Genomic DNA, 23028 nt, shown 5'->3' on the forward strand with positions numbered 1-23028 from the left:
AATGAGGCCGATTTCTCTTTTTTTTTTAAAGTTGTGGTTCTTGTCTTAAGCTGTTGTGAGTGGATCAGGGATACGCACGCGACCATGGCTTGACAACTCAGAAATGCGACAGGTATGGAATATGGTTCAAGTTTAGGAACCGCTCTGGTAATTGATACTAAAAATGACACCAGAAAATGTTCCATCGCAGTAATTGCTTGGAGAGTTGAGTATCTTTTTGCTTGCGACAAGGTGATTTCTTAATGTCACTTCTGTATTTTAATTTTTGTTTGAAAGATCTTTGAAGGTGTGAGCGTCTTTGGGGTTTGTATAAGCTGTCGTACAAATGATCGATCATCTGTTAGTCTTTATAAAGCAAAAAAAAGCTTTAGATCAAGGCGTGCTACGTTCTTGGTTTTGATGATAATTTTTAAAGGTAGTCTGTGCGTGGCCATAAGGCTTGAGCCCATTTCAAATCCACAACCGAAGCACCACTACTTACCTTTGAAGGTAGTGAGAATCCTTACCCAGTGACTGGGAAATAAAGATTTTCTTGGGGCTTTTTGTGGGGGTGGAGCCACTTACATTTTTTTTTTTTCCTCTGCAGTGACATTTCAGTGTTGAGTTGCTTAACTCCTTGTTTTTCTTAGGCTGTGCATGGGAACTGCTAGAAGGTTTAAATGCTAAAACTAAGTTCTCCAAATTCAAAGAAAAAGTTCAACGTGCATGTTTGCGAAACGCCTGGATGTAGATAACAGAAGTGGAAGGAGGCTGATGGCTTTAGCTGCTCACTGTCCGGTGTTTCCATCATGCTCCTAATGACAGCTCATCTGTTCTTACCTTTTGTTTTGTTTTGTTATGAGTAACATCTATTTGAGGCTGTTTTCTAAATTTTTTTGAACTATTCTGTGGAAAAAAGTATTTCTTACCTGTTACAAAAATTCACTAAATTTTTCAGGGTTTTTTTTGTGTAAAAATAATAGTGTTTACTTGATTCTCTTTTGGTGTTCCCACATGCAATTCATTATAACTGGTACTCTGCAGTAGGAAAAGGGCACTGGCAATCTTGTTAATTTATTTCTCACCTTTTTGTTAAGTCTTGATGCACATATTGAAAAAAAACTAGTTGTGCTCCTTTATTCTAGTTTTCAGGGATGAAGTTAGAAAAGGGGCAAAGCTAGGATATATGAGAGATTGTACCCGTTTCTGTGGGACTTTGTGATTCTGCTTGTTTGGTTTGGGTTTTTGGTATATGTGGATTCCCCTTTCTTTCTACATTTAGCCCTTTTGGGGATATATATGTGTGTGTGTGTATGTATATATTTTTTTAGCTTCACAGTGCTTTGCAAGTGATAAAACATAAATGTGATGGAAGAAGCATGAACTGAGGCACAGGGTTCCTTGTAGCCTTGCCCTGAACTGTATCACGTGGCTAATAGTATCACCTGAAGCTGAGGGACAAACTGGAGGGTGCCGGACTGCTTTGTGGGGAATTAGACTGAAGCAGGGAAAGGTTGATAGCGGTTTCCATGTTGTGGGGTCTGGCTTTGCATTTCCAAACTGAGCAGTTGCTGATTCTTTTGCATTCTGCAGAGGCCGGTGAAGGACTGAGATGGGAGCTTTACCCCAAAAATGGGTGTTACTTTGGGATCCGTCTGAAATGGTTAAGGAGCAGAAACATTGTTAGCAAGCCTTTTTGATGAGTTTTGGGGTGGAAGTGAGCTGGAAGTCGTGTGGCAGTCCCAGTGTATGCATAGGTACAGCAAAGGAGTCTCCTATTAAAAACAAAACTGATGCCCCCTGCAGAGGTGGTCCTGCTGAATGATGCTGAGGCTGTTACTTCTGCATCCTGCAGGGGCATACGGTGAACTTGTGGCATGTTGGTCACTTTAATAACCTGTCTTAGTGAATGCAGCGCGCCTGTGATTTGTTGTAGCTCTGTGGCTCTTATTCACTGTTGTTGTGGTTAATATTGCTGCAAAAAATCAGGCAGGAATCCAGTGTTATTACTATTTGGGGCTTTTACCCTGAGTAACTGCTTTTTCTGCGTCTGTTTGCTATGATGGAGGTGTAAATCTCTCGCCTGAGCTGCTACAAATCCGCTTCTCAAATACAACCTTTCAAATTTTTTTTTTTTTTTTTCCTCCTATGGAGTTGTTGGCAGAGGTGTGCTTTCTGTTCTTAAGTTTTTGTTAGACTTGCTGTTTCTGCGTAAGCTGTCTTTGAAGTAGCCATCTCCTCACTGCTTTCCCAGTTGCCCAGGCAGAAGTCCAGGCTTCCTGGGTGTTCCCTCCTGCAGTTGTCTCTCTCAACCTCGTGCTTGACCCTACTTTAATTGAATGTTCATGTCGTGCTCTGCAGATAGCTGTCTTTACTATGGAGTGAAAAGGTTTTATTGCTGCATGTTTATGTAGACCGTAAGAGATGAGAATCGCCTGCCGTAAGCTTTCAGCATCTTTTAACAACTGCTCAAAAATTCATCTGAACAAAGTAAGCAGCAAGTGCTTGCATTTCTTGCTGAGAAATGGAAGCAAGGAGTGCTGCTTGGCACACCTAGATGCATCTTTTCGTTGTGTCCCAAGGTCTCGTAGTGTACCTGAAAGTCTGTAAGCCAGGGCTCTTTGGAACTGAAGACTGCCAGCAAAGAAGGTGTTGCCATGGGCAGAACCTGCTCCTTTTTAGGGAGGGTTGAATGGTCTGAGGGACTGGGTTTGGCTGCTGGAATACAAGCTCTCAAATAGGCAATACCCTTTTATTTGCCTTTGATTAAAGTCCATGCCTTTAAACTACACAAGTTGGCAAGATGAAAGTAGTCTTCTAGTCCTCCCCTCACTACCTGGCAGTTAACTTCAAGTCTGGTGCCCCTAAAACATGCACGAAGACAAGCCCTTCTGGCACAAGTGCCATTACCCGTCAAACAGCTTTTCCCTAAGAGATTCATGGCAGTTTCTTCATCTGACAGGTACCTGCACAAGCCACCTTACATTGGTAGCTGGAAGTGAAGTCCTGCGGTGTTTTGGGTAGTTTGTTTTTGATGTGGCTCTTCAGATGGACACTGGTCTTTGTATACAGCATGGCTGACTTGCCTCCCCCAGCCTGCTTGAGCTGTGAGAAGTGAATTAATGTGAAATTAGTTATTATGTAAGGAGAGTTCATAGCTTGCTTAAAGTGATACAAATGACGCCTTTTGATGTCCCATCCTGTTGACCGCTGTGTCCATCTGTCCTCCCCCTGGGTCAGATACCTGACTCAGAAGTTCTGTGTCTATGTGCTTGAAAACTGCACGCATCGTTTCCTCAGTGAGCTTCCAGGAGTGTAGGCAATGTCTTTTTATAACAGATAGGTCAAAAGGATTTTTTTAAACTTTGAGTGATAATTGCATTTAGTTTCAGTAATATAAAGGCTGCTGAAAATTTCCACTGAAAATTTCCACTAAACAATTACGCTGCAAACAATTCAATTGCAATCCCTTCAAAGCCTTTGGGCAGGCTTCTCTTATCTGAAACCTTAGTTATCCTATGGTCTTTCAATAATCTCAAGACCCGTTGTACGGTAACTAACCTGGAAGGTTTATCAAAGGGGATATTTTGCTGTGATGCTCTTTTTAATAGCATGTGGTTTTGTTTTGTTTAAGAAATGAAGCTGCTTAAGTTTCAGGTGTGTCCAGGCTGGCGCTTCTAATACTGCAGGCATTTCAGGTTAATCTGTCTAGGATAGGATAGGATACTTCAGTGTGTAACCTACTTTGAGCCTATCTTCTGGATAAAAAAAAAAAAGTTTTCTGTTCTTGCAGTATCGTATTTTAGTTCTTTAATGATTTGCTCATTCAATTCATTAAAAAGGTGGGGGTGATTTTCATTTACTGTTACTAATTGTAAACTGTTATTGGTTCTTATTTAACAAATGTAACATTGAGTATTATAGAATTGCAGGACTTATAAGAATGTATATGGATCTCTGTTGGCACTTGTTTAGCATATGAGGCTGATCACTCTTTTGATCCTCCTTTTATTAAGTAGCAGAATTTTCTTCTTCCCCATTCTCTGTATGCATTACGTCTTGAAAAATCAATTTCAAAAAGCTCAATACCTTTTTTTAATGGAACTGGTGCAGTGTCACGAAAGTATTTCTCTGTGACACCCTTGATCACTTCTCAAACTTCTGAAAACCGCATTTCTTGTGAATTAAGCAGTGATCAGGTGTTTTAAATTAAATGGCATCAGTCACCATTTTCTGTGATTGTCCCTTCTTAGAATGTGCCTTTTGTTTTGCATGGATGCCTTTGGGTTCCCACCCCCCTTTTTTTTTAATTTTTTTTATTTTTTTTTTAAGGTGAGTTTTATTCCTTAATCCTTGCCTTGCTGTGCATCCACCTTATTTCCTGGCCTCCACCCTGTCTCTCAGCTAGCGACTGCCACCATGGCAACTCTTCCTCTGGCTGAACAGATGGGACGTTGAGCCTCCTCGGAGAGCAGAGCGCCGCTCACGCCCTGCCGGGATTCAGCTGGCGGGCTGCACTCCTTTCTGCAAAATGTAAAGCAAGCTCTGCCCAGCAGAGGCATGCTGGTTTTGAGGGTGCTCAGCGTCACAAATAATACCGTGGACTAATAGTTGCTTTCAGAAATAAAACGTAGTGGCTGAACTGGGATTATTTCTGTGTCTGAAAGCTCTTCAGAGAAGCTTTGCCTGTAGTGCGAAGAGCTTGGCGTCAGCCAGCAGCCAGTCATTTTCTGGTAGAATGGTTGCCATCAACTTTGTTTTTCTCTTCAGGATGCGTCAGGATGAAACGCCACAGGCATCTAAGCACCAGTGACAGTTCAGACAATGAGAGTAAGTAATACCTACCAGTTTTTCTTTGGTCTATCACCCCCTTGTGGTTTCCTTCTGTGGTTTAAGGGCAAACTGTTTCACCTCTTATAATTAAAAAAAAGTGTTTCTTGCTTGACTTCTTTTTGCTTTCTGTGGTCTTTGGTGTTCTGAATGCTGTTACAGGAGGAAGATGAGGCAAAGGATCCTGTGAACCTGGGGGGAGTTTTGAGTCTACTTAGAATTTGAAGAGAAGCTTGTATGTCTTTCAGAGTTGGGGGAAAAGTAGTCTGAAATTCAAGAGAAATTTTACTGTCCAGGGTTTGTTTGTTGTTTTATTTTTTTTTTTTTTTTTTTTAAGGAGTCCTGTTGTCTCTTGTTGTGCAGAGCCTCAACCTCAAAATTTCTGAGGGTGGCAAGCTATTTGAGCATTGATCTGTTAGAGTTAGATATGTATAACCAGTATATTATAGCAGTCAATGTACCAATCAATATACCAGTTATAACCAGTATATTGATTGTTATGTTGTCTTATACTGGTTCCATTCCACTTTGGCCTGTTTCACAGTTTAATATGGTTATGTTTTAAACGTTCCTTGGCACACATCTGCCTAAGGTTGCATCTTCCCATTTTATCCACACCCCCCCTGCCATATGGCAGAATCTTGTTTGTTTCTTATAAACCTGTGCCTGTCTGATAACTCTATACATGATGATGATTCATTGTCATATTCATGGCAAGTCATCGGTGTAACTTGTACTGAAGTAACATTTTGCCCAGAAACGCCTAGACGTCACACTACGATTTTTTTGCATCTCTCATCAGCATGCTTTGGTATCATTGCTTTTTTTGTTTGTTATTTTTAGCACTTGCCAACTCTGTCCTCTGTTTTGCTCCTCCTTCCACTTTGTTAGAAAGGAAATGAAGGAAAGGGCTCTGCCTGCTTGTTTCTTTTTACTCACGTTGTATTGGGCAGAGCAGAGTGTACCCATAAACTCAATGTGCTGTGGTTTTACAAAGAACGAGTGGAACAGGAGGAGCTGTAATCAAGCCTACAGACTGCCTAAGAGTTTTTTGCCCACGTCTTGTCAAAAATTTATGATAATTCAAGAGATTGGAGTGCCTTGTGTTTTACTGAAAAATTAAATGAATTGAAATGAGCTATAATGGTCTTTTTTTTTTTTTTTTTTTTTTTTTTTTAAACAGGTCCTTCCACTTCCTTTTCTTCTTGTTCTAAATACAGGAGCAAGTCAAAAACACCAGCAAATGAACAAAAGAAACCTGCTGAGGTAAGAACCAGGGTTAACGATTGGTCGCTGGTAGCTTTTTGTCATGTAGTTTTCATGTTTCTAAGCCTTGAAATCGTGAGCTTTGAACTAGTGCCAGTGAGTCCTTTTGTCACCTGTCAAATTCTCTGTGAAACTGTGTTTTCCCCACTGTGTGAGTATTATAGGAGCTCTGGTGTTTGATGTCCCAAAATGACTTATGGCATTTGCAGACAGTAACTTGTAGTTAGTTCTTCCCCTGAAATTTGGTCTCATTTTGAAATTGAAAAAGCTGGGATGGTCTTATGACTTGAGAGCATGCCACAGAAAGAAGTGGTTCATGTGTATGTGTATGGGAAGGATACTTTCCTTCTGCTTTAGGGTAAAGCAGTGGGACACTGAAGTGGGCTGGATGTGCGTGAACTGTGTTTACTCATCTTCTGCCACTTGCTCATTCTTGGCTTTTTACCTCCAATAAAGCTTTTCTACACTGCCATCCCCACCTGTTAGGACCTCTACACCTATCACCACTGTCACTGGATCTGTATTCACCAACTGAATAAATTGGCATTTATGCACAATCCAGTGCTCAAGTCCGTTCTATCAGCCATTCCACTGGTAACCCTTTTTGGAGAGGATTTGTTGGCTGCTGTCTCCAGATCTGATCCTTGCTTTCTTAAGGGCTGAGGTCTGGTAATAACCACAAATTGGAGACCTTGTAGCTAATTCCCCTTACTTGCTATCACATTCCCTCCGAATGAGTCCTTCAGCATGCTAGTATGACTGTTGATGCCTGAGGTTGCTGAAGAAAAGACTGACAAAACCCACTTTGCTTCTCTAGAATTTGAAGCTGAAGAGTTCTGTCCCAGAAGTAATTATGTCTACTATACCAGCAGCTTTTTACCTGCTTGGATACTACTGTGAGAGGTTGCATAAACTATGTAGATTGCGCTTGTAGAAACAGCGCAAAGCTATTCAGCAACCATACTTTTTGCTTCTTTTATAAATGCTGCTAACTAGATGAGTTTGGTTTGGTAAGAACAAGGTGAATGTTAGAGCACATGTCCTTTCTTTGGAAGCTGAATTTTTCTCACAAGTTATTTGAAGAAGACTCACTGATTCATTTCTAAAAGAATCTCGTGTGAATGTTTCAATAAAAGCAAAATTGGCCAGAACTAGCTACATGATGTTTTATTTACTGCCACTAAGAAGTAAAGAAAAGCCTACTGTGCTTCTTACCTTGAAAATGTTGGTCTGAGGATTATGGTTCTATAAGAATTTTAATCTTAAAACAGCTTGTGGTTACTGAGGTCTTGTAATTGTTACTCATGTTTGCCTAGGCAGTAGCTTTGTTACTAGCCAAGCTGGGCGAATGGGAAGTGAAACAGATACGTTGCCAGACTTGTTGCCATTTTGGATACACCTCAGTGCTTGCTCCTTACCAATCCCTTCTTTCTTCCCAGCCACCCAGCTTTCTTCTTCTATCTCTTCCACTTAGGGATTGTCCTGTTACTATTTTCTTTGCCTTTGCTTGTGGTGGTTTGACCCTGCCTGGATGCCAGGTGCCCACCAAAGCCTCTCTATCCCTCCCCCTCCTCAATTGGACAGGGGAGAGAAAAACATAACAACAGGCTTGTGCGTCGAGATAAGGACAGGGAGATCGCTCAGCACTTACTGTCACGGGCCAAACACTCGACTTAGGAAAGAGTGTAATTTATTACCAGTCAACTCAGAAAGGAGTCATGAGAAATAAAAACAAATCTTAGGAGACCTTCTCCCCACCCTTTCCTTCTTCCCAGGCTTAACTTTATTCTCGATTTCTCTCCCTCCTTTCCCCCCGCCCTGAGCGGTGCAGGGGAACGGGGGTTGCGGTCAGTTTATCGCACTCCTCAAGGGAGGACTCCTCACACATGTCCCCTGCTCCAATGTGGTGTCCCTTCTGCAGGAGACAGTCTTCCATGACTTCTCCAGCGTGAGTCCTTCCTAGGGGCTACAGTTCTTCACAAACTGCTCCAGTCATTCAGGAACCAACTGCTCCAGCGTGGGCTTCTCTCTCTCCACGGGTCCACAGGTCCTGCCAGGAGCCTGCGCCGGTGCAGCCTTCCCATGGGTTCACAGCTGTCTTCAGGCGTCCACCTACTCTGGCTTGGGGCCCTTCACGGGGTGCAGGTGGACATCTGCTCCACCGTTAACCTCCATGGGCTGCAGGGGGACAGCCTGCCTCACTGTGACCTTCACCACAGGCTGCAGGGGAATCTCTGCTCTGGCGCCTGGAGCACCTCCTCCCCCTCCTTCTTCACTGACCTTGGTGTCTGCAGAGTTATTTCTCTCACATGCTCTCACTCCTCTCTCCAGCTGCAGTTGCTGCTGTGCAGTAACTTTTTCCCCTTCTTAAAAGATGTTATCTCAGAGGTGCTGTCACCATCGCTGATGGGCTCGGCCTTGGCCAGCAGCAGATCCATCTTGGAGCCGGCTGGCATTGGCTGCATTGGACGTGGGGAAGCTTCTAGCAGCTTCTCACAGAAGCCACCTCTGTAGCCCCCCCGCTACCAAAACCTTGCCATGCAAACCTGTTACGTTGCTCTATGCTGTCTCTATGTGTGTATGTACGTTATAAACAATAACTATGAAGGTGTGGTGCATGTATATATAGCATACAAGCATTCTGTTTACATAACTTCTAGGAATTAAAATGAGCAGTGTTTTCAGTTCCTCCTCTTGAGGTCTTCTTTGCTGCTTTCTACCTGTTCCGAGACAAAATCTTGAGCCCTTTAATGCTTGAATATATGAAACTTTGAAGAACAAAATCTGGAATATACACTTGGAATTTAAAAAGTGTATTTCATAACATTATCCTTCTGGTAATACTGGCATCTTTTTCTTGTCTTTCATTTAAGATCCCCCTCCTGGAAAAAAAAAAAAAGGGAGGGGGAATAAATCTCAAACCTTAGAATATGTCCTCTTCTGGAGGATTGTCCCAAGTACAGTATTTAGAAGAACCCTGAAAAAAATTCAAGTCCTCTGGGAAAGGGAATGGAAAGTAAGGTGACAGTAGTGATCTCTACTGCTTGTACATAAGACTCTTCGCTACCCTTCCAGTTTTTCCTTTCCTTCTGCTAGAAGCAAGCACTCCTTCCAACCGCTTGAAAAGCATATGCTGGAGAGTGTATTACATGAAATGCTGTTGTCAGCGGAGCATTGAAATTGATTATTTATGCACCAAGGGGTGAAAAGAGACCCCACCACACACCCCTCTAAAAGTCATGTTGTAATTCCACAAGGTTTTTGTGGTAATAGTTGTCTTAATATCTATTCGATGGAAATTTTAAATTTCAGGCTGACGGCATCCGTTTAGCCAGGGCGCTCTCTAACAAGTTGGCATTGCTCTCCTTTCATTCACCTCTGCTTGCCAGGCAGCAGGCTGTTTCTTGAGTTAGTGATGCAGAAAATCTAAAAGGTCAAAGCTGTAAATAGCTCTTTGGGAATATTTTTGCTTGTGGTCTTCATACATTAAATTTTCTTTGATGCCAGTAAGCCTGGCTTTCTCAATTAAATTACATGTGAACACATAGGCTTTTTTCCACTTCCTCAACCATCTCCAGCCCAACCCAAGAACCTGGGTTCTCTCTCTTGAAATCAAAGCTCAGTTTTGCTACTGTGACCAACAAGCAAGTTAGTGTATCTGTCAGTTGCTTCACAGGACTTGTCTGTGTGCCCCATGGTCCTCTGTGGTCACCTATAAAAAAAATGACGAGTGGCTGCAGTTGAGGTCTGCTCTGCCTTGAATATTCTCCTAGGTGCTTCAGAATCGAGGCGGGTGTAGGGATGGCATCAGTGGAGTGAGGTCATCTGGTGTTACTGCAGGGCAAAGGGGTACAGTGTTAGAGTGCCAATGTCAAAGCCGATTCCCAGAGCCTGATTTACCCCAGGGGTTTATGTCGATGCAGAAGGGATGTTGCTGGGTTGGACCTGGGGTCCGCTTACCCCGTTCTCTTCCTTGGAGAAGAAGGTGAGAAGGCGGCGAGTCTGTAACGATGCTTCTTCAGATTGTGGTGTTTCTCTACGCAATTTCAGAAGCAAGACTGTGGCTCTTTCTTGGTGCTCCCCTTCTGGATTACAGTCTATCACGAACCACTGAAATGGTGACTTAAAAATTCTGCTATCCGATTAGCTTTAGCATTTACTTTGCATAAATAAATTGTGTTAAGGTTACAGGCACACCAGTAGTACAAGTCATAACAGTTTTTCAGACCTTTATGGTGATGATGGCTACATGCCGTTCGTGGTGTTGCCCTTTGTGGATTTAAGCGTAGCCAGGAGGGGTTTGCAGGCCTGATCAGTAGGCTGTGTGGGAGTAGCAGGGTGGGAGGCATTGGGATGTCTGGCTCAGCGTGAAGCCTGTACTTTGCAGTTTCCTGTCTCTGTGGAAGCTGCAGCAGAAAATGATGGCAGAGTAGTTGGAATCATTTTTTGCAGGGAAAACCTATTAGCTGAACCATCCCAAATGACTGACTGTTTCTTGTCCCTTAGGCTAGTGGGATTACAAAAGAGCCTTAGAGATCTTTATAACACTCAAGCTTATATATTTCAGTCCTCTCTCCCTCTTGAAACTGTAAAGGAGCTAAGTTAGCATTGTGCTTTTTTTTAACCCTTGCCATATAAGATAGCAGTATTTTACCTCTGTTTGCAAATAGGGTTTTGAATCTCACAGCAATAGTAGTTTTTAATCCCTCATTGCTGATAGTGACAGCTGTGTTATGTGAAACGTAGCTTGTCTTCTACAAGTAAATGGTCTGCTTTCATTACTTGGGTATGTGAAACTTTTTTTGTGGCATTTAACTGCCACATAAATTGTGGGTCTTGATCCTGACAAACGCCCTGTAAGACTAGACTCTTGGCAGAAAATGGATTCTTTTTGCAGTTTGAAAGTGGATTGGTTTGTTCCGTGAATGAATGTGTAAAGTGGTTAAATCATATTGCTTTACATGTACCATGCATAATAGAATAGGAGACTTTTATCTTTGTGTGCCTGCTTTAGAAAATTCTGAATTAACTTGAACATCTGTACAGGCTTCTCAAGACCTCTGGCAAACATGCCTTGTGCGTTTCAATGAGCTGCTTTTTAGCCTGCGTGGCTTAGTTGATTTGAAAAAAAAAAAAAAACTTTTTACGTGAGACAGAGGTGCAATCTCCTTGGTTATTTTTATGATTTTTTTTTTGTTGTTGTTTGTTTGAGATACTCTCAGGGTATTTGAACTCTTTAGCAAGAGGTAACGCAAATGTGTAAGGGCGTAGAAAAGCTTGCTTATGAAAAGGCTGAGCTAGTTTACCTTTGGAAGTGAGTGAACAGGCCTAACAGTAAAGTATGAATGGTCTGGAAACAGCAGAGCTAGAGCTTCAGTCCTGCCTGTCCTTCTGATGGAGGAATTGGGGAGGAAAGGCAGAGGAGGAGGGAGATGAATGTGGCCAAAATTTAGGAAATCTGTAGCAATTAAAAGGCTATCCTTTCCATGCATCATGTAATTAGACTGTGAAGCTCATCTGCTACAGGAAGTTGTTGAGACTGAGAATTAAACAAGATTAAAAAAAGAATTGGACAGATGATAACGAGTACAGATTTTTCTAAATATCTGTATAAATTAATACCATTTAAAAAATTGATTGTTAGGATTAATCCCAAAATCCAAATCTTATGTCTCATTAGCAAGCAGAAGGAAACTTGACACGTTCTTGCACATTCTTCTGACTCATGAGATACTGTCAGAGACATGATGTTAGGTAGGGTTGATTTAGTATCTTATTTCCTGCCTTTTCTTATACATGCCTGTAAAGGAGGCTAGGAAGATTCATGGCTACTTAAAAGAAAAGTACAATATTTCATTTGCTTGAGTCCTGGATAATCCATAAAAATAGTTTTAGAGAGTAGGGGATTGAACACTAGGATTTACTGCAGTGCATGCCCAAATTTTGTGGATGTTTCAGAACTACAAATTTAATGCTACACTTATTCCTGTCTATCCCAGCTTTTCTAACATCTTAAGTTTTTTCAGTTCAGTCGGTATACATGCCTGGAACAGCAGCTTCATTTCCATTTTAAAATTATGCTGTCTTTTATTTACTTTGCTACCATAAAGTTACTGCAACCAAACAACAAAACTCACCCTGTCTTGAGTCTCCGCACTCCTCTATAGTAAGGTGTCTTAATTCAGAAACTTCACGCCCAGACTGCAACTTGTTAACGAGAAAAATTCTACCTCTCCAGGATGAGCCCACCAAATTTTGTCCTTGGAGCTTCACCTTCTGTAAATGGGTAGTCTTCTGCGTGTACTGTGAAACATCTATACAAAGATTAAACAACATCTGTATAAAGATTAAACTATGCTTAGGTACCATGCGGCTATATTACACTTGTAATAGGTCGTATTACAATTTGGCTTTTGTTTTATTATTTATGAGGTGATTTTAGGTGCAAACTGCTGCTTTCTAAGTATGTTTAAATTTTGCTGAGCATTTTCTATTTGAAAGCTACAATAGTACAGTAAGCTTTAATGCTTATGGGAATAAAAAAGTTACTAGATCCTTCCAAATGTGAATAAAAAAAAGATTAATTGACCCCAAACATGATGAAAAATTCTTTTGTAATGTACTTTACACTTTCTGTAAAGTGCCCACTGTAGTTTGAATGTTTGGTACCTGGAATTTCAAAGTTGGCCCTTGAGATGGGTTGTGAAGGAGACCAAAAATCCAGGAGAAACTAGCTGTTCTAGTTGGAGGATATTGGTCCTCGTTCCATGCTGTTTTCCATAAAAGATGTATGGGATTATACTCTTGTAGGGGGACAGGATGGGACACAGTAGTTCCCTCCTGCCTTTTAAAAATTGTGTTTCTTGTGTTTCTGGCGCAGTGGGTCTTCTGACTCCCTAGGTGGTGGGCACGAGGATCGAAACGCGTGTTGCTGACTCACTTGGGGCTCTGCTGGGTGCAGGGGAAGCCTTAGGACTGAAGCAATTGGATGCAATCCAGCAGAAATCCCACTTTGCTTGTAACAACAGAGCAGCTAACCTATGATTTACTTAAACCTTCGAGGTGCAGTTCCCAGTCGTGGCCTCGGCACCTGTGACAGCGGCTTACCCTTGTTGGGGGTTTGTAAGCAGGTGATCAAAGTACCCAAAAGCTCAGAAAGTGTCACAAGAAGAAACATGCATTTTCTTTCCATTTTTAAGAGGTGACACAATCCATTTGTTTTCCCTCACACATGCATTTGGGCAAGACAAGGTGAATGAGCAATTGCATCAGTCAGCTTCAGTAGTATCTTGCAGAGGGGTATTGGAAAAGCTATTTCTTCTTTCTTTTTTCTTTTTTCTTTTTTTTTTAAATGTGGTTTAAGTTTGCAATGGTCATGAACAAAAGGTGCCTGACAGTCTGTGCAGATCTAATGTTTGAAATGTTCAGCGAAGATGAGGTTTGTAGAAGGCTGTTGTATTCTCAAGACCCATTCTCTGTCTTCAATGCTAATGTTTTACTGTAATTCTCTATAGCATTATCTGTATCCTCCCTGATACCTTGAGTGGATAAGGATACTTCACACAAAGGTAGTGTTCTTTGTTTCACAGGCTTGGTTTATTCACGGAGTAAGCACAGGAGGGTCCTGTGAGGAAGATTATATATTGAATTTTCATAGAGTGCTTCCAGAAGGAGTTTGGGTTGAAGTCACAGACAGCTTTTGGTGAAGCATTTATAAACGGATTCTAAGTAGTTAATTTTCCTTGTGTGTACTCTTCTGGCATAATTTCCAAGCAGGACTCAGAAATCTGAAAAACAAATAAAACATATGAACCGTATCTTTCCTTCCACAGCTCCACTATTCCGTTGTTGCTTGGTGTGTTAGTGCCGTGGGGCAACAGAGCATCCTTACTTCTCGAGAATTTTTGTAGAATTTAGCTTTTTAAGGCTTCAGAGACTGCAGTGCATCTCTGCAGAGGTAACTAGGAAGTTCTCATTGCCTCAGCAAATCCAGGCAGACTTTCACTGCAGAGCAAAAAGCTAATCTTGACCAACGAACAAGGTCTCTTCTTCTAGATTTGAGCTCCAGCTCTAAAGCATGAAATAATTATTAGGGTTTCTCAACAAAATTATTAGGATTATTACGATGATAATGATGACATAAGCAAACATATTTTTCATTGATGTCATTCACTCGAAGTGCTGCACTGTTTTCAGCTGAAAGTAAAAATTCCTGGCAGCAAAATGAAATGGCAAGTTCAGACCAAGCAGTCTTGCGTGGTAAGCAGGGCTAAAACTCATATCTTCTTTCATCCTTTCAATTGCTAAAAATATTTTTTAAAAAGAATCCCACTGTCACACCGTAACTTCTGCAAATGCTTACAGCGGTGGGGAGTGTCCCGTTTCTGTGTGTAGGGTCCTGGTGCTGCTACCTGCAGTTGGATGTAGGTCAGCTCTGCAAGGCCCTTCTCTGTCGTGGTAAAGACACGCAGCGTTAGCCGAGTCCACTCTTGAGGAGTACTGTGTCCAGATGGGAATGCCTTCTTAGCCTAGACCTGGCATGCTCATTTTTCACGTCTTCTCAATGTGTATGATATTACAGATGATACTAAAATAAAGCTGAAGGGTTGTGTTCTATGTATGGTAAGAAATAGAATTGCTTTTGGGTGACTGAAAGATGACCAGTGCACTTCATAGGCTGAATGTGGAAGTGAAGGTGGTCCTTGCCAAGAGGAGAGTATGTGCTGTGGAGTGGACCAGCTGTTGCTTTATGGACACAGTTAATAAAGGAGCTGCATTGTTTCTCAAGTAAGTGTCCAAAAAGAAGCAGACACGAGGAAAGGCTGGCTATCTAAATCCTGAAGGCGTGTGTCTGCTCTTTGTTGAGTTGGCTTTGTTCATAGCCTTGAGGCTGACTGCTGAAGTAAAATTTGCTTGATTTGTCAGAAAACTCTCTTTGGGTCCCCTGGATGTTTCACAACAAAGGAAATAAAGAATGAGTGTTCTCATACGTTGTCCTCTGAGAGTATTTTACTGTTGGAAAACCCTGCTTGGCCACACGTGAAGAAATGAAGGATGATGAGAGCTAGAGGTTGTCATGATTCCAAGCGTCTGCAGAAAATACTCAATTGCACTGTTACCACAAGTATGAATAGGCAATTCTTAGGAAGTCTTGGTTGAGTTTTGGGGTTCCTGAAGGTTTCAACAGTTATGTTTATATTGGTTAAATCTTTGACCTTCAGTGGTACCTCTATTGTAAATTTTAGCAGATAACTTAATATTGTGGTGTGGTGATGGTGTGGTCAGTACTGTACAACAGTCAGAAAAACAACAAGAAAGTCCATGCTTCAGGGGATTTGTGCTCTAAAAATAGAGATGATACAGTTCACATACATAATGGATGATCAGAAGATGAATTTGCTGCTAAGCAATGTAGTTAGAATACTGATGCCTTTAATAGCATTTTTCATCTAGTGTTTAAAAAATAGTGGGCTTGATATGAAGCACTCTACTTCTATGTTCTGTCAGTGGCTTAAAAGGTAGTTTGTAAGGCACTTACGCCAGATAAGGTTTGAGGAATATCTTTTCTGGTAATTAAACCAGTCATTGCATTTCTTGTTTATTGGATTATTTTTTCCTTCTGGAGTTCTTTGGATTTGTGCCATGTTAGTGTTTCTCATAATTCTGGTTCTGTACCTGTAACACAGAAAATGAAAATGCCTTTTGAGTGGCATAAATAATTTTACATTTTATTTTTGTTGTGTACACATAGTGCTTGGAAAAAATGGAAGTTGCAGTCTTAATGCTTTCACTCTTGTCATTCAGGTTTTAGTACAGGCCTGTTAGGTACCTGAGGAGTTTTGCACAGAAGACAACAGTGAACAGGCTGGTCTGAACCAAAGCAAATAACACATCAGTAGCAACCTTGAGTCTGTGGTTTTGACTTCCCTCAGTCAGCTTGCTCTCCCGGCAGCCCACATGAGATGTGGCTGTAGTTCATAATGAAGCAACACCAATGTTCCAGGTCACTAGCAGCCTATTTCAATACCTGCTTTTAGCGCAGAGCCTTTTTTAATAAGGTTTACTTGATGATTTCCAAGAACAGCTGAGAATTTTTGCAGTAGGCATAACCGGTCTGGTGCTGTCAAATTGAAAAGGGTACATGAAGATACTTGGCTCTCAGATATTTTATTACTCTTCTGGCTATAAAACTGAATTTGTAAGAGGAGAGTTCAACCTGCCACAGCTTATTGCAGGGATATTTTCCGTTTCATTTTATTGCTCTTTGAGGATTTGATTTCTCGTTATGATAATACAGTTAATTAGTTGTGATGTCTCCCTAACACCAAGCCACAGTCGCTGTTTTGCTTTTATGAGTGTTAAACTGGTGCAGTGTGGCAGTGGAGGAAAAAAAACCCACAAAGGGTGCATATGCCCTTTATTTAAATTGTGTGCACGTGTGTTTGACAGACATCGACATTAAGCCAGCTTTGAGATGACTGATAATCATGTTTGCATGCTCGTAAAAACTTGATCCTGTTGAGCCAAGAGGTCAGTGTTGTGACTGGAGGTTTGTCAGGGATGGGTTGGCTTTGTTCCGTGATGGCGCGTTTCACGTATAGGTTTGCTGAAGGATGCTGAGGCTGGATTGCGTCGCCGTGCCTGCATTGCTGGGGTTCAGGCACAGAGCAACACGGGTCTCGCGTTTCAGCAAAGGCAGCTGTTCGTCTTTGATCCCAGAGATCCCGACCAGTAAAACTTGAAGTGGTTTTAATAAACCAACAAGTGCCTATACATCAATTTCGTCATGGCAACTGTTCGTAGCCCATGATGAATGTGACAGTTTAAAGTAGCTAAACTGAGTGAAAGAAAAGGATATGCTACCTTGTATCTAAGGTGGGGTAAAGCCTACAGGCCGGCAAGTAAAATGAGCTGTTTGAAAGGGATGAGGTGAGGAGTCTTCAATCAGATGCAGGCCTCTCTTGCCCTCTCCCTGGTCACCTGTAACAGCGTTCTTCCTTCTGATCAATTAGCCTTTGGGCGGCAGCGTGGTTTTGAGTTAGCGTAAATTTCTTGTCATACAGCACCCGATAAACAGAGAGTTCATAATCTAGGTTTGACTGGTTTGTGTGTTGGTACTCTTTAAAAAAAAAATTACCAAGGTGTATGCGTTGTTTGAGTGTAGATTAAGAAAAATACCTACCGCTTCCTTTAGCGCAACACTCTTTCTCAAGCCACTCTTTTCCCTGGTGTTCCTTGCAGGTGTTCCGCAAGGATCTCATTAGTGCCATGAAGCTACCAGATTCTCACCATGTCAACCCTGATGAATATTATATCTTTGCGGACACGTGGAAACAAGAATGGGAGAAAGGGGTTCAAGTTCCAGCCAGTCCAGAAACTATTCCACAGCCTTCTCTCAGGTAATGGCAATCAGATGCAGATGGCGTGCACAAAACGTCAGCTTAGAGAAGATGGTCTCTCAAAAACAGGTTGTTGAAATGCAGTCAGCTTTTCTGTGTTGTTATATTTAAACCTCCAATGAAGCAGCCTTCAGACATGTTCTTAAACCAAACAAATACCAATTTGGAAAACGTTTCTGTGGTGCTTCAGTCCAGATCTGGTTCTGTCTGTGCGATGTTATAGTATCTACATTGTGAGTTTAAAAAGAGGATCTTTTTTCCTGAGTCACAGAGTGCTATGGATTAAAAACTGTTTTCTCATTTGAGTATGGTGAGTTTAATAAATTAAAAATAAACCGAAGACATGTTACTTGAAAGGCTTACCTATAAAGCATGATGATACAGAGCGGTAGGGATGCAGTAGTTACTGATACCTGATAAAGTTACTCACTTGTTCATATAATTTAATTTTGGTTATTGTTGCCAAAGCTTTAGCCCTTTCTGCCTTCTTTAACCACAAATAGCTGTTTAACATTATCTAAGTTCAGTGATCTCGGTTTCAGGAGACAGATAAATAACCTTTTGTTCTCTCACACTGTGCTTAGACTAGGAAAACATAACACTGTAGTCCTGCAACCCTTCCTGGTGGAAACAGTGTGTGTTTCAACATAGAAATGTTATTGCCAGTGTGGTCTTTGAGACGAAGATAAATGAATTGTCCAGTGAAAGTGCTGATGCCAGCATAATTTAATTTCCACTGGGGTTATTGTCAGTACCAGGTTATTAAAAATAAATATATTGCATCTCATACCAGCAGTATTACATTAGAGGAAAAAATTGCTATAGATTTCACTGGAAAAGAAAAGCTCACAAGGGAATGAGAGGAAAAAATGAGCAAGGTGAAGGGGGAGGGAGAATGGCAGAAGTACATTGTTTGTGCTAACATTGACAACCCACATTGTCCAGTAAGAATTACGTGGGATGCTGCTTGACTGCTGCCTGCTCCTTCTTTACTCCTCTTGCCTCATTTCCCACAGCTTTTCTTTTCTCCTTGTCCTGTGGAGGGTTAGCTCCAGAAAGCTTGCAGAGCTGCTCACGCATGGCACCGTTCCATTCAGTATCTCCCTGGCTTCCTTTCACATGCAGGGCCTCTTGCTTTGAATTCAGAGAAAGATTGACTTTATCTAACTAAGGTCAGTCTTTCCATTCCCATAGGCTAGTTTATGAATCAAATGCTGAATTTTATCTCTTAAAATAATTGAAACATTGAAAACATCAGTATTTTTCTCCCTTGCTTCCTGGATGATTTTTAGCTGTTTTTTCCCCTTTACATTTTTGCTTGGCATCAGAGTGGTTCTTGCATAACAAAATAATACATTTGTAATGTGGATAAAGCATAATTTACAAAAAAAGGGTAGACTGTTTATCACAAATGAAGAGCAAGCATTTCTTGTCGTGTGTGTCGTGTCCCGTGTGTGTCCCTCCCCTCCCCCCAGTAGAATAAATTAAGCTTTTGTGAAAAAGCTGGTATTTTCAAGAAATCAGATGGCAAGATAACCTTCTATCATTTTAAGAAGAATATAGAACAAAGATTGTAGGGGATTTTGTGCATAATACTTTCTATGGGTTTCAAAAACACTTGCATCATCGCACTAGTAGCATTTGTTAAATTGAAAATCATATGCACAGTCTTACATTTTAAACCAAATTCTGCATACGTAGCAAAACTTAGCACATTTTGTGTGAAGAAATGACATTTACAGAATCCTGTCTCCCTAGCCTGGTTACACTTACTGGCTAGTTTAAAATCTGTGAAACACTAGGTTTCTTCACGCTTACAGCAAATATTTTGTGTCTTTCAAGCAAGGGTCTTAAAAAGCTGTAACTCTATTTCTTTTTTTACTTTCACTCTAGGGTTGTAGCAGAAAAGGTGAAAGAAGTACTGTATACACGACCCAGGAAATACATCCACTGTTCCAGCCAAGAGCCCACAGAACCAGGTTACATCAACATTTTGGAATTAGCAGAATCTGTGTGTCGCTATGACTTGGATGACATGGACATTTTTTGGCTTCAGGAGCTAAATGAAGAGCTTACAGAAATGGGTAATTTCACAACACATTCTAAACATTTCATAAGCAGCAGTTAATTTCTGCTGTTTGAGTTGTAGTCTGCTGTGTGAGATCTCTTAAAGATTGCTGAATGAGAATTGAATGGAAAGGCTAAGAAAAAACGGAGGTAAAAATGCTTGGAATAATGACTTGTTTGATCTGTTAATGTTTTGTGTTTTACTTGTTGTGCCTAAAAACTTCTTCACATTCAAAATCATGTGCAACTTCTGCAGACTGAGGCAGGAGAGAAAAAGCCCACACCAGGTGGAATTAATTTTAGGACTTTGAAAGTTAAAAATTTTATGTAGGAAAAGCAGATGTTTCCATTTCTTAAACTTGAACATATTATTGCTACAAATTCAGAGTTCTGAGGAGCTTGCACGCTGGGTTCTTAATAGAGTAATTAAGTTTTGCACATGTTAGCCCATTTAAAATCCGCTAAGTAAACTTTCTTTTTTCCATGCCAGTTGTGGGTACAGGGGGCTATGAAGGGGAGCGAGCTATGGAAAATAATCTTGGAATTATCACTGGAATAACTGAGTTGTGGTGGAATAGCCTGTGTGGCTGGCGTTCTTCCATGGGTGATTGCAGGTCCTTTAGGAAGGACAGGTGGGCAAAAGGGGGAGATACTTGCTATCTCCTGAATTTGCTGCTCACAAACAAGGAAGAATCTGTAGGGATGCGATAATGGGTGGCGGCATTGGCTGTAGTAGCTATGAAATAGCGGTGACTGAGATCCTGAGGGGAGTGAGGAAAGGAAGTGTCCTTCTGGTCCTGGACTTCAGGGGAGCGGGTTTCTAACTGGTAGGTGGGATCTGGGAGGCAGCTCTGAAGAGTGGAACCGTTGAAGACTTTAAGGACAGTCTCTTCCAAGCAGAGGAAAGATCCATCCAGACATTCAGGAAAACAAGTAGAGGTGTCAGGCTTGGTGAAGGAGGGAACTCATGACTGAGCTGCAGTGCCAAAGGATCTGTGTAAGAGGTAGAAGCAAGCACAAGCTTCCCAGGCATACAGAGATATTGTTAGCAAAAGCTATTAGCTTTTCTGGGGGCAGATCTCCATCCATTGAGATTTTCAAGATCTGACTAGACGTATCTCTTGAGCAACAATCTTGTCTGGATTCACTGTTGACTCTGCTTGGAGGCAGGGACTGGGCTGGAGCCCTCTGAAGGTCTCTTTCCACCTGAATGATTTTGTCATTGTCTTAATTTGAGGAGTGAGAAAATATCCAGGCATCAAAGAGGCAGCAGAAGGCACTTTGTATCAGCAGACATTTATCTTTTCCATCTCCCTGTTTATGGTTTGCAACAAGGGATCAAAATTGATAGCCTCATTCTTGTGCGTAGTCCAGCAGTTAAAACGTTAGGCTCAGATACTAACGTTAGGTGAATATCCCAGCCTTCGAAGGTCTGAGTCAATAGTGAACTATGGGCAGCAGCATCATTTTTGACTGAGGATTTTGAGAGGATGCAGTTTGGAGATTTCTTGTAGCTGTGGACATTGTAGGCTTGCTTATGCAGCGCATGTCCTTAAGCAGCAAGCTGAGAACCAGTCTCATAGCAAATCCTTTTCACCTGGTTCTGCTTGAGCTAAGTTAGCTTGATGGTAAGTGTGTATAGCATGTGTAGTGTTCAGGTAAACAGAGGGATTGCCAACATTATAGTTATCTACTATTTTATTTAAAAAATATGCAACAAAACAATAAAAGCGTTTTCATAACCATCGTGCTGATCACTCAAGTAGTATACTGGGTGGTGGCAACTTCTGTATCTTTATAAGGTCCAAAGTATTGTTGATAAGTTTTATTTCCTAGGGAGTCAGTCTTCAGAAAAACATAGTGTGTAGTTTTGAAAGAACATTATGTGTGATTTCGGATGTCATTAGTGTTTCTTAAAGGGATGGAGGTGGAGGAAGGGTTGAATGGGAGCAGCTTGCAGTTACAGCAACTGCTGTCTGTCTGTCTGTCATGCTGTAGTGTTTTGTTCGAGGTGCAGTCTTGTGTTTTATGTACAACTTAAACTTTTGCTCCAGTGGTAGTTCTGCTTGTATTTATAAGGTAATGCTACCAGTAGCCAGTGAGTAAAAATGGTTTTCTATTTTCATTTTATTTTTTATTTTTAGTATGATGCATGATGGGAGAGACATTGTGTCCACTGCTTTAGTTGCTAGAAGTTGCCCTTTTCTCTTCCTGCATCTTGGACTGGGTCAGAAGCACCTGACTGTCCTCTAATTACCCTTCCCTATTCTGTTTTGCAGGATGCGGGCCCTTGGATGAAAACACAATGGAAAAGACAATTGAAGTGCTGGAACGGCACTGTCATGAGAACATGAATCACGCTATTGAGACTGAAGAAGGGTTGGGTATTGAATATGATGAAGATGTCATCTGTGACGTGTGCCGGTCCCCTGACAGTGAAGATGGGAATGACATGGTATTTTGTGACAAGTGTAATATCTGCGTCCATCAGGTTAGTGCCTGCAGAAATGTTGACACTGTCCTGTGGTCTTAGTTTACCTTGGCAAGTGTGGAATTTGAACAGGTATTAAATGTTAATTGGAGGGCTTTTGTGATTTTTCTAGGTATGAAGGGTGGTGCAATACTAGGTTGATTTTTTGTACCCTGACAGTTAGAGTAGATTAAGTGGCCTAGCATGGTAAATATGTGGACATCTACAGCCTAATAGGAACACAAGGTGTGTTCTTGGGACTTGCAAGTACTTCCTCTGTGATTGTAAACACTTTTCCCCCTATTATTAAAGCTGCTTTTGAAGATAAACAGGGCAGGAAATGCTGGCTTGCCTATTTGTGAAGGATCTAAAGATCATTTCTGTCAGAGCTGGGTTTTTTCCTCCGTGACTGACTGGTTAATTGGCCAGACACGGACTGTCCCAATTTAGTCATCTGAAACTACACGTAGGCACTTTAACAGACTGGTCTTCTTTAGAAGGCATAAGCACCTGCAATAACTGTGCTCTCAGTCTGAATGTTGCTCAGTTTTATAGCATTTCAGATGTAGCCAAAACCTTATACTGACTGAGCTTAGCGTAGTCAGGCAGAGGTAGTATCCTTATAATCAAAAAAGGGGATATGAATCCCGTGGGTTCTGTGCGCCCTGTTCTGGAAAGGATTTTTGCTAAAAGTTGAAAAGAGACTAAGAAAGTTTTTTTAAGAAAGATGTATTTTTGAACTGACTGCAAGTAATACTGAGAATACATATCTGGCTGAAAAAGGACTTGTCATCTCCCTGCTCGCAGTGGGCTGGCTTCCAGCCCGGCCGCTTTCCTGATCTGATTCACTGGGTGAAGCAGCCACATGAGCCTGAGTGCCAGTAACGTGGCCGGTGACAGGAATACAGCCGGCAGCTGGGCTGCCTGCTTCAGCCCCTGCTTGTGCCTGTCCAAAAGTAACGATGAATTTGTGGTCAGAGGCTCGCGTTCGCCTGCCGACAGCTGAGCTTGAGCTGA

General features: G+C 41.5%; 1 protein-coding gene across 1 annotated transcript in view; it reads left to right on the forward strand.

The window, feature by feature from the left end:
* The first annotated feature begins 4754 nt into the window (after nt 1-4754).
* JADE3 (jade family PHD finger 3) overlaps nt 4755-23028 on the forward strand; it is a 33269-nt gene continuing 14995 nt past the window's right edge. The window contains exons 1-5 of the mRNA XM_086482220.1: nt 4755-4809; nt 5993-6075; nt 17317-17474; nt 19368-19558; nt 21821-22032. Coding sequence (XP_086338346.1) covers nt 4761-4809; nt 5993-6075; nt 17317-17474; nt 19368-19558; nt 21821-22032 — 693 coding nt within the window. The 5' untranslated portion in view covers nt 4755-4760. The remainder of the gene's footprint in view (nt 4810-5992; nt 6076-17316; nt 17475-19367; nt 19559-21820; nt 22033-23028) is intronic.

This window comes from Leptosomus discolor, chromosome 1 (assembly GCF_034619465.1).
Source record: "Leptosomus discolor isolate bLepDis1 chromosome 1, bLepDis1.hap2, whole genome shotgun sequence".
Taxonomy (NCBI): Eukaryota; Metazoa; Chordata; class Aves; order Leptosomiformes; family Leptosomidae; genus Leptosomus; species Leptosomus discolor.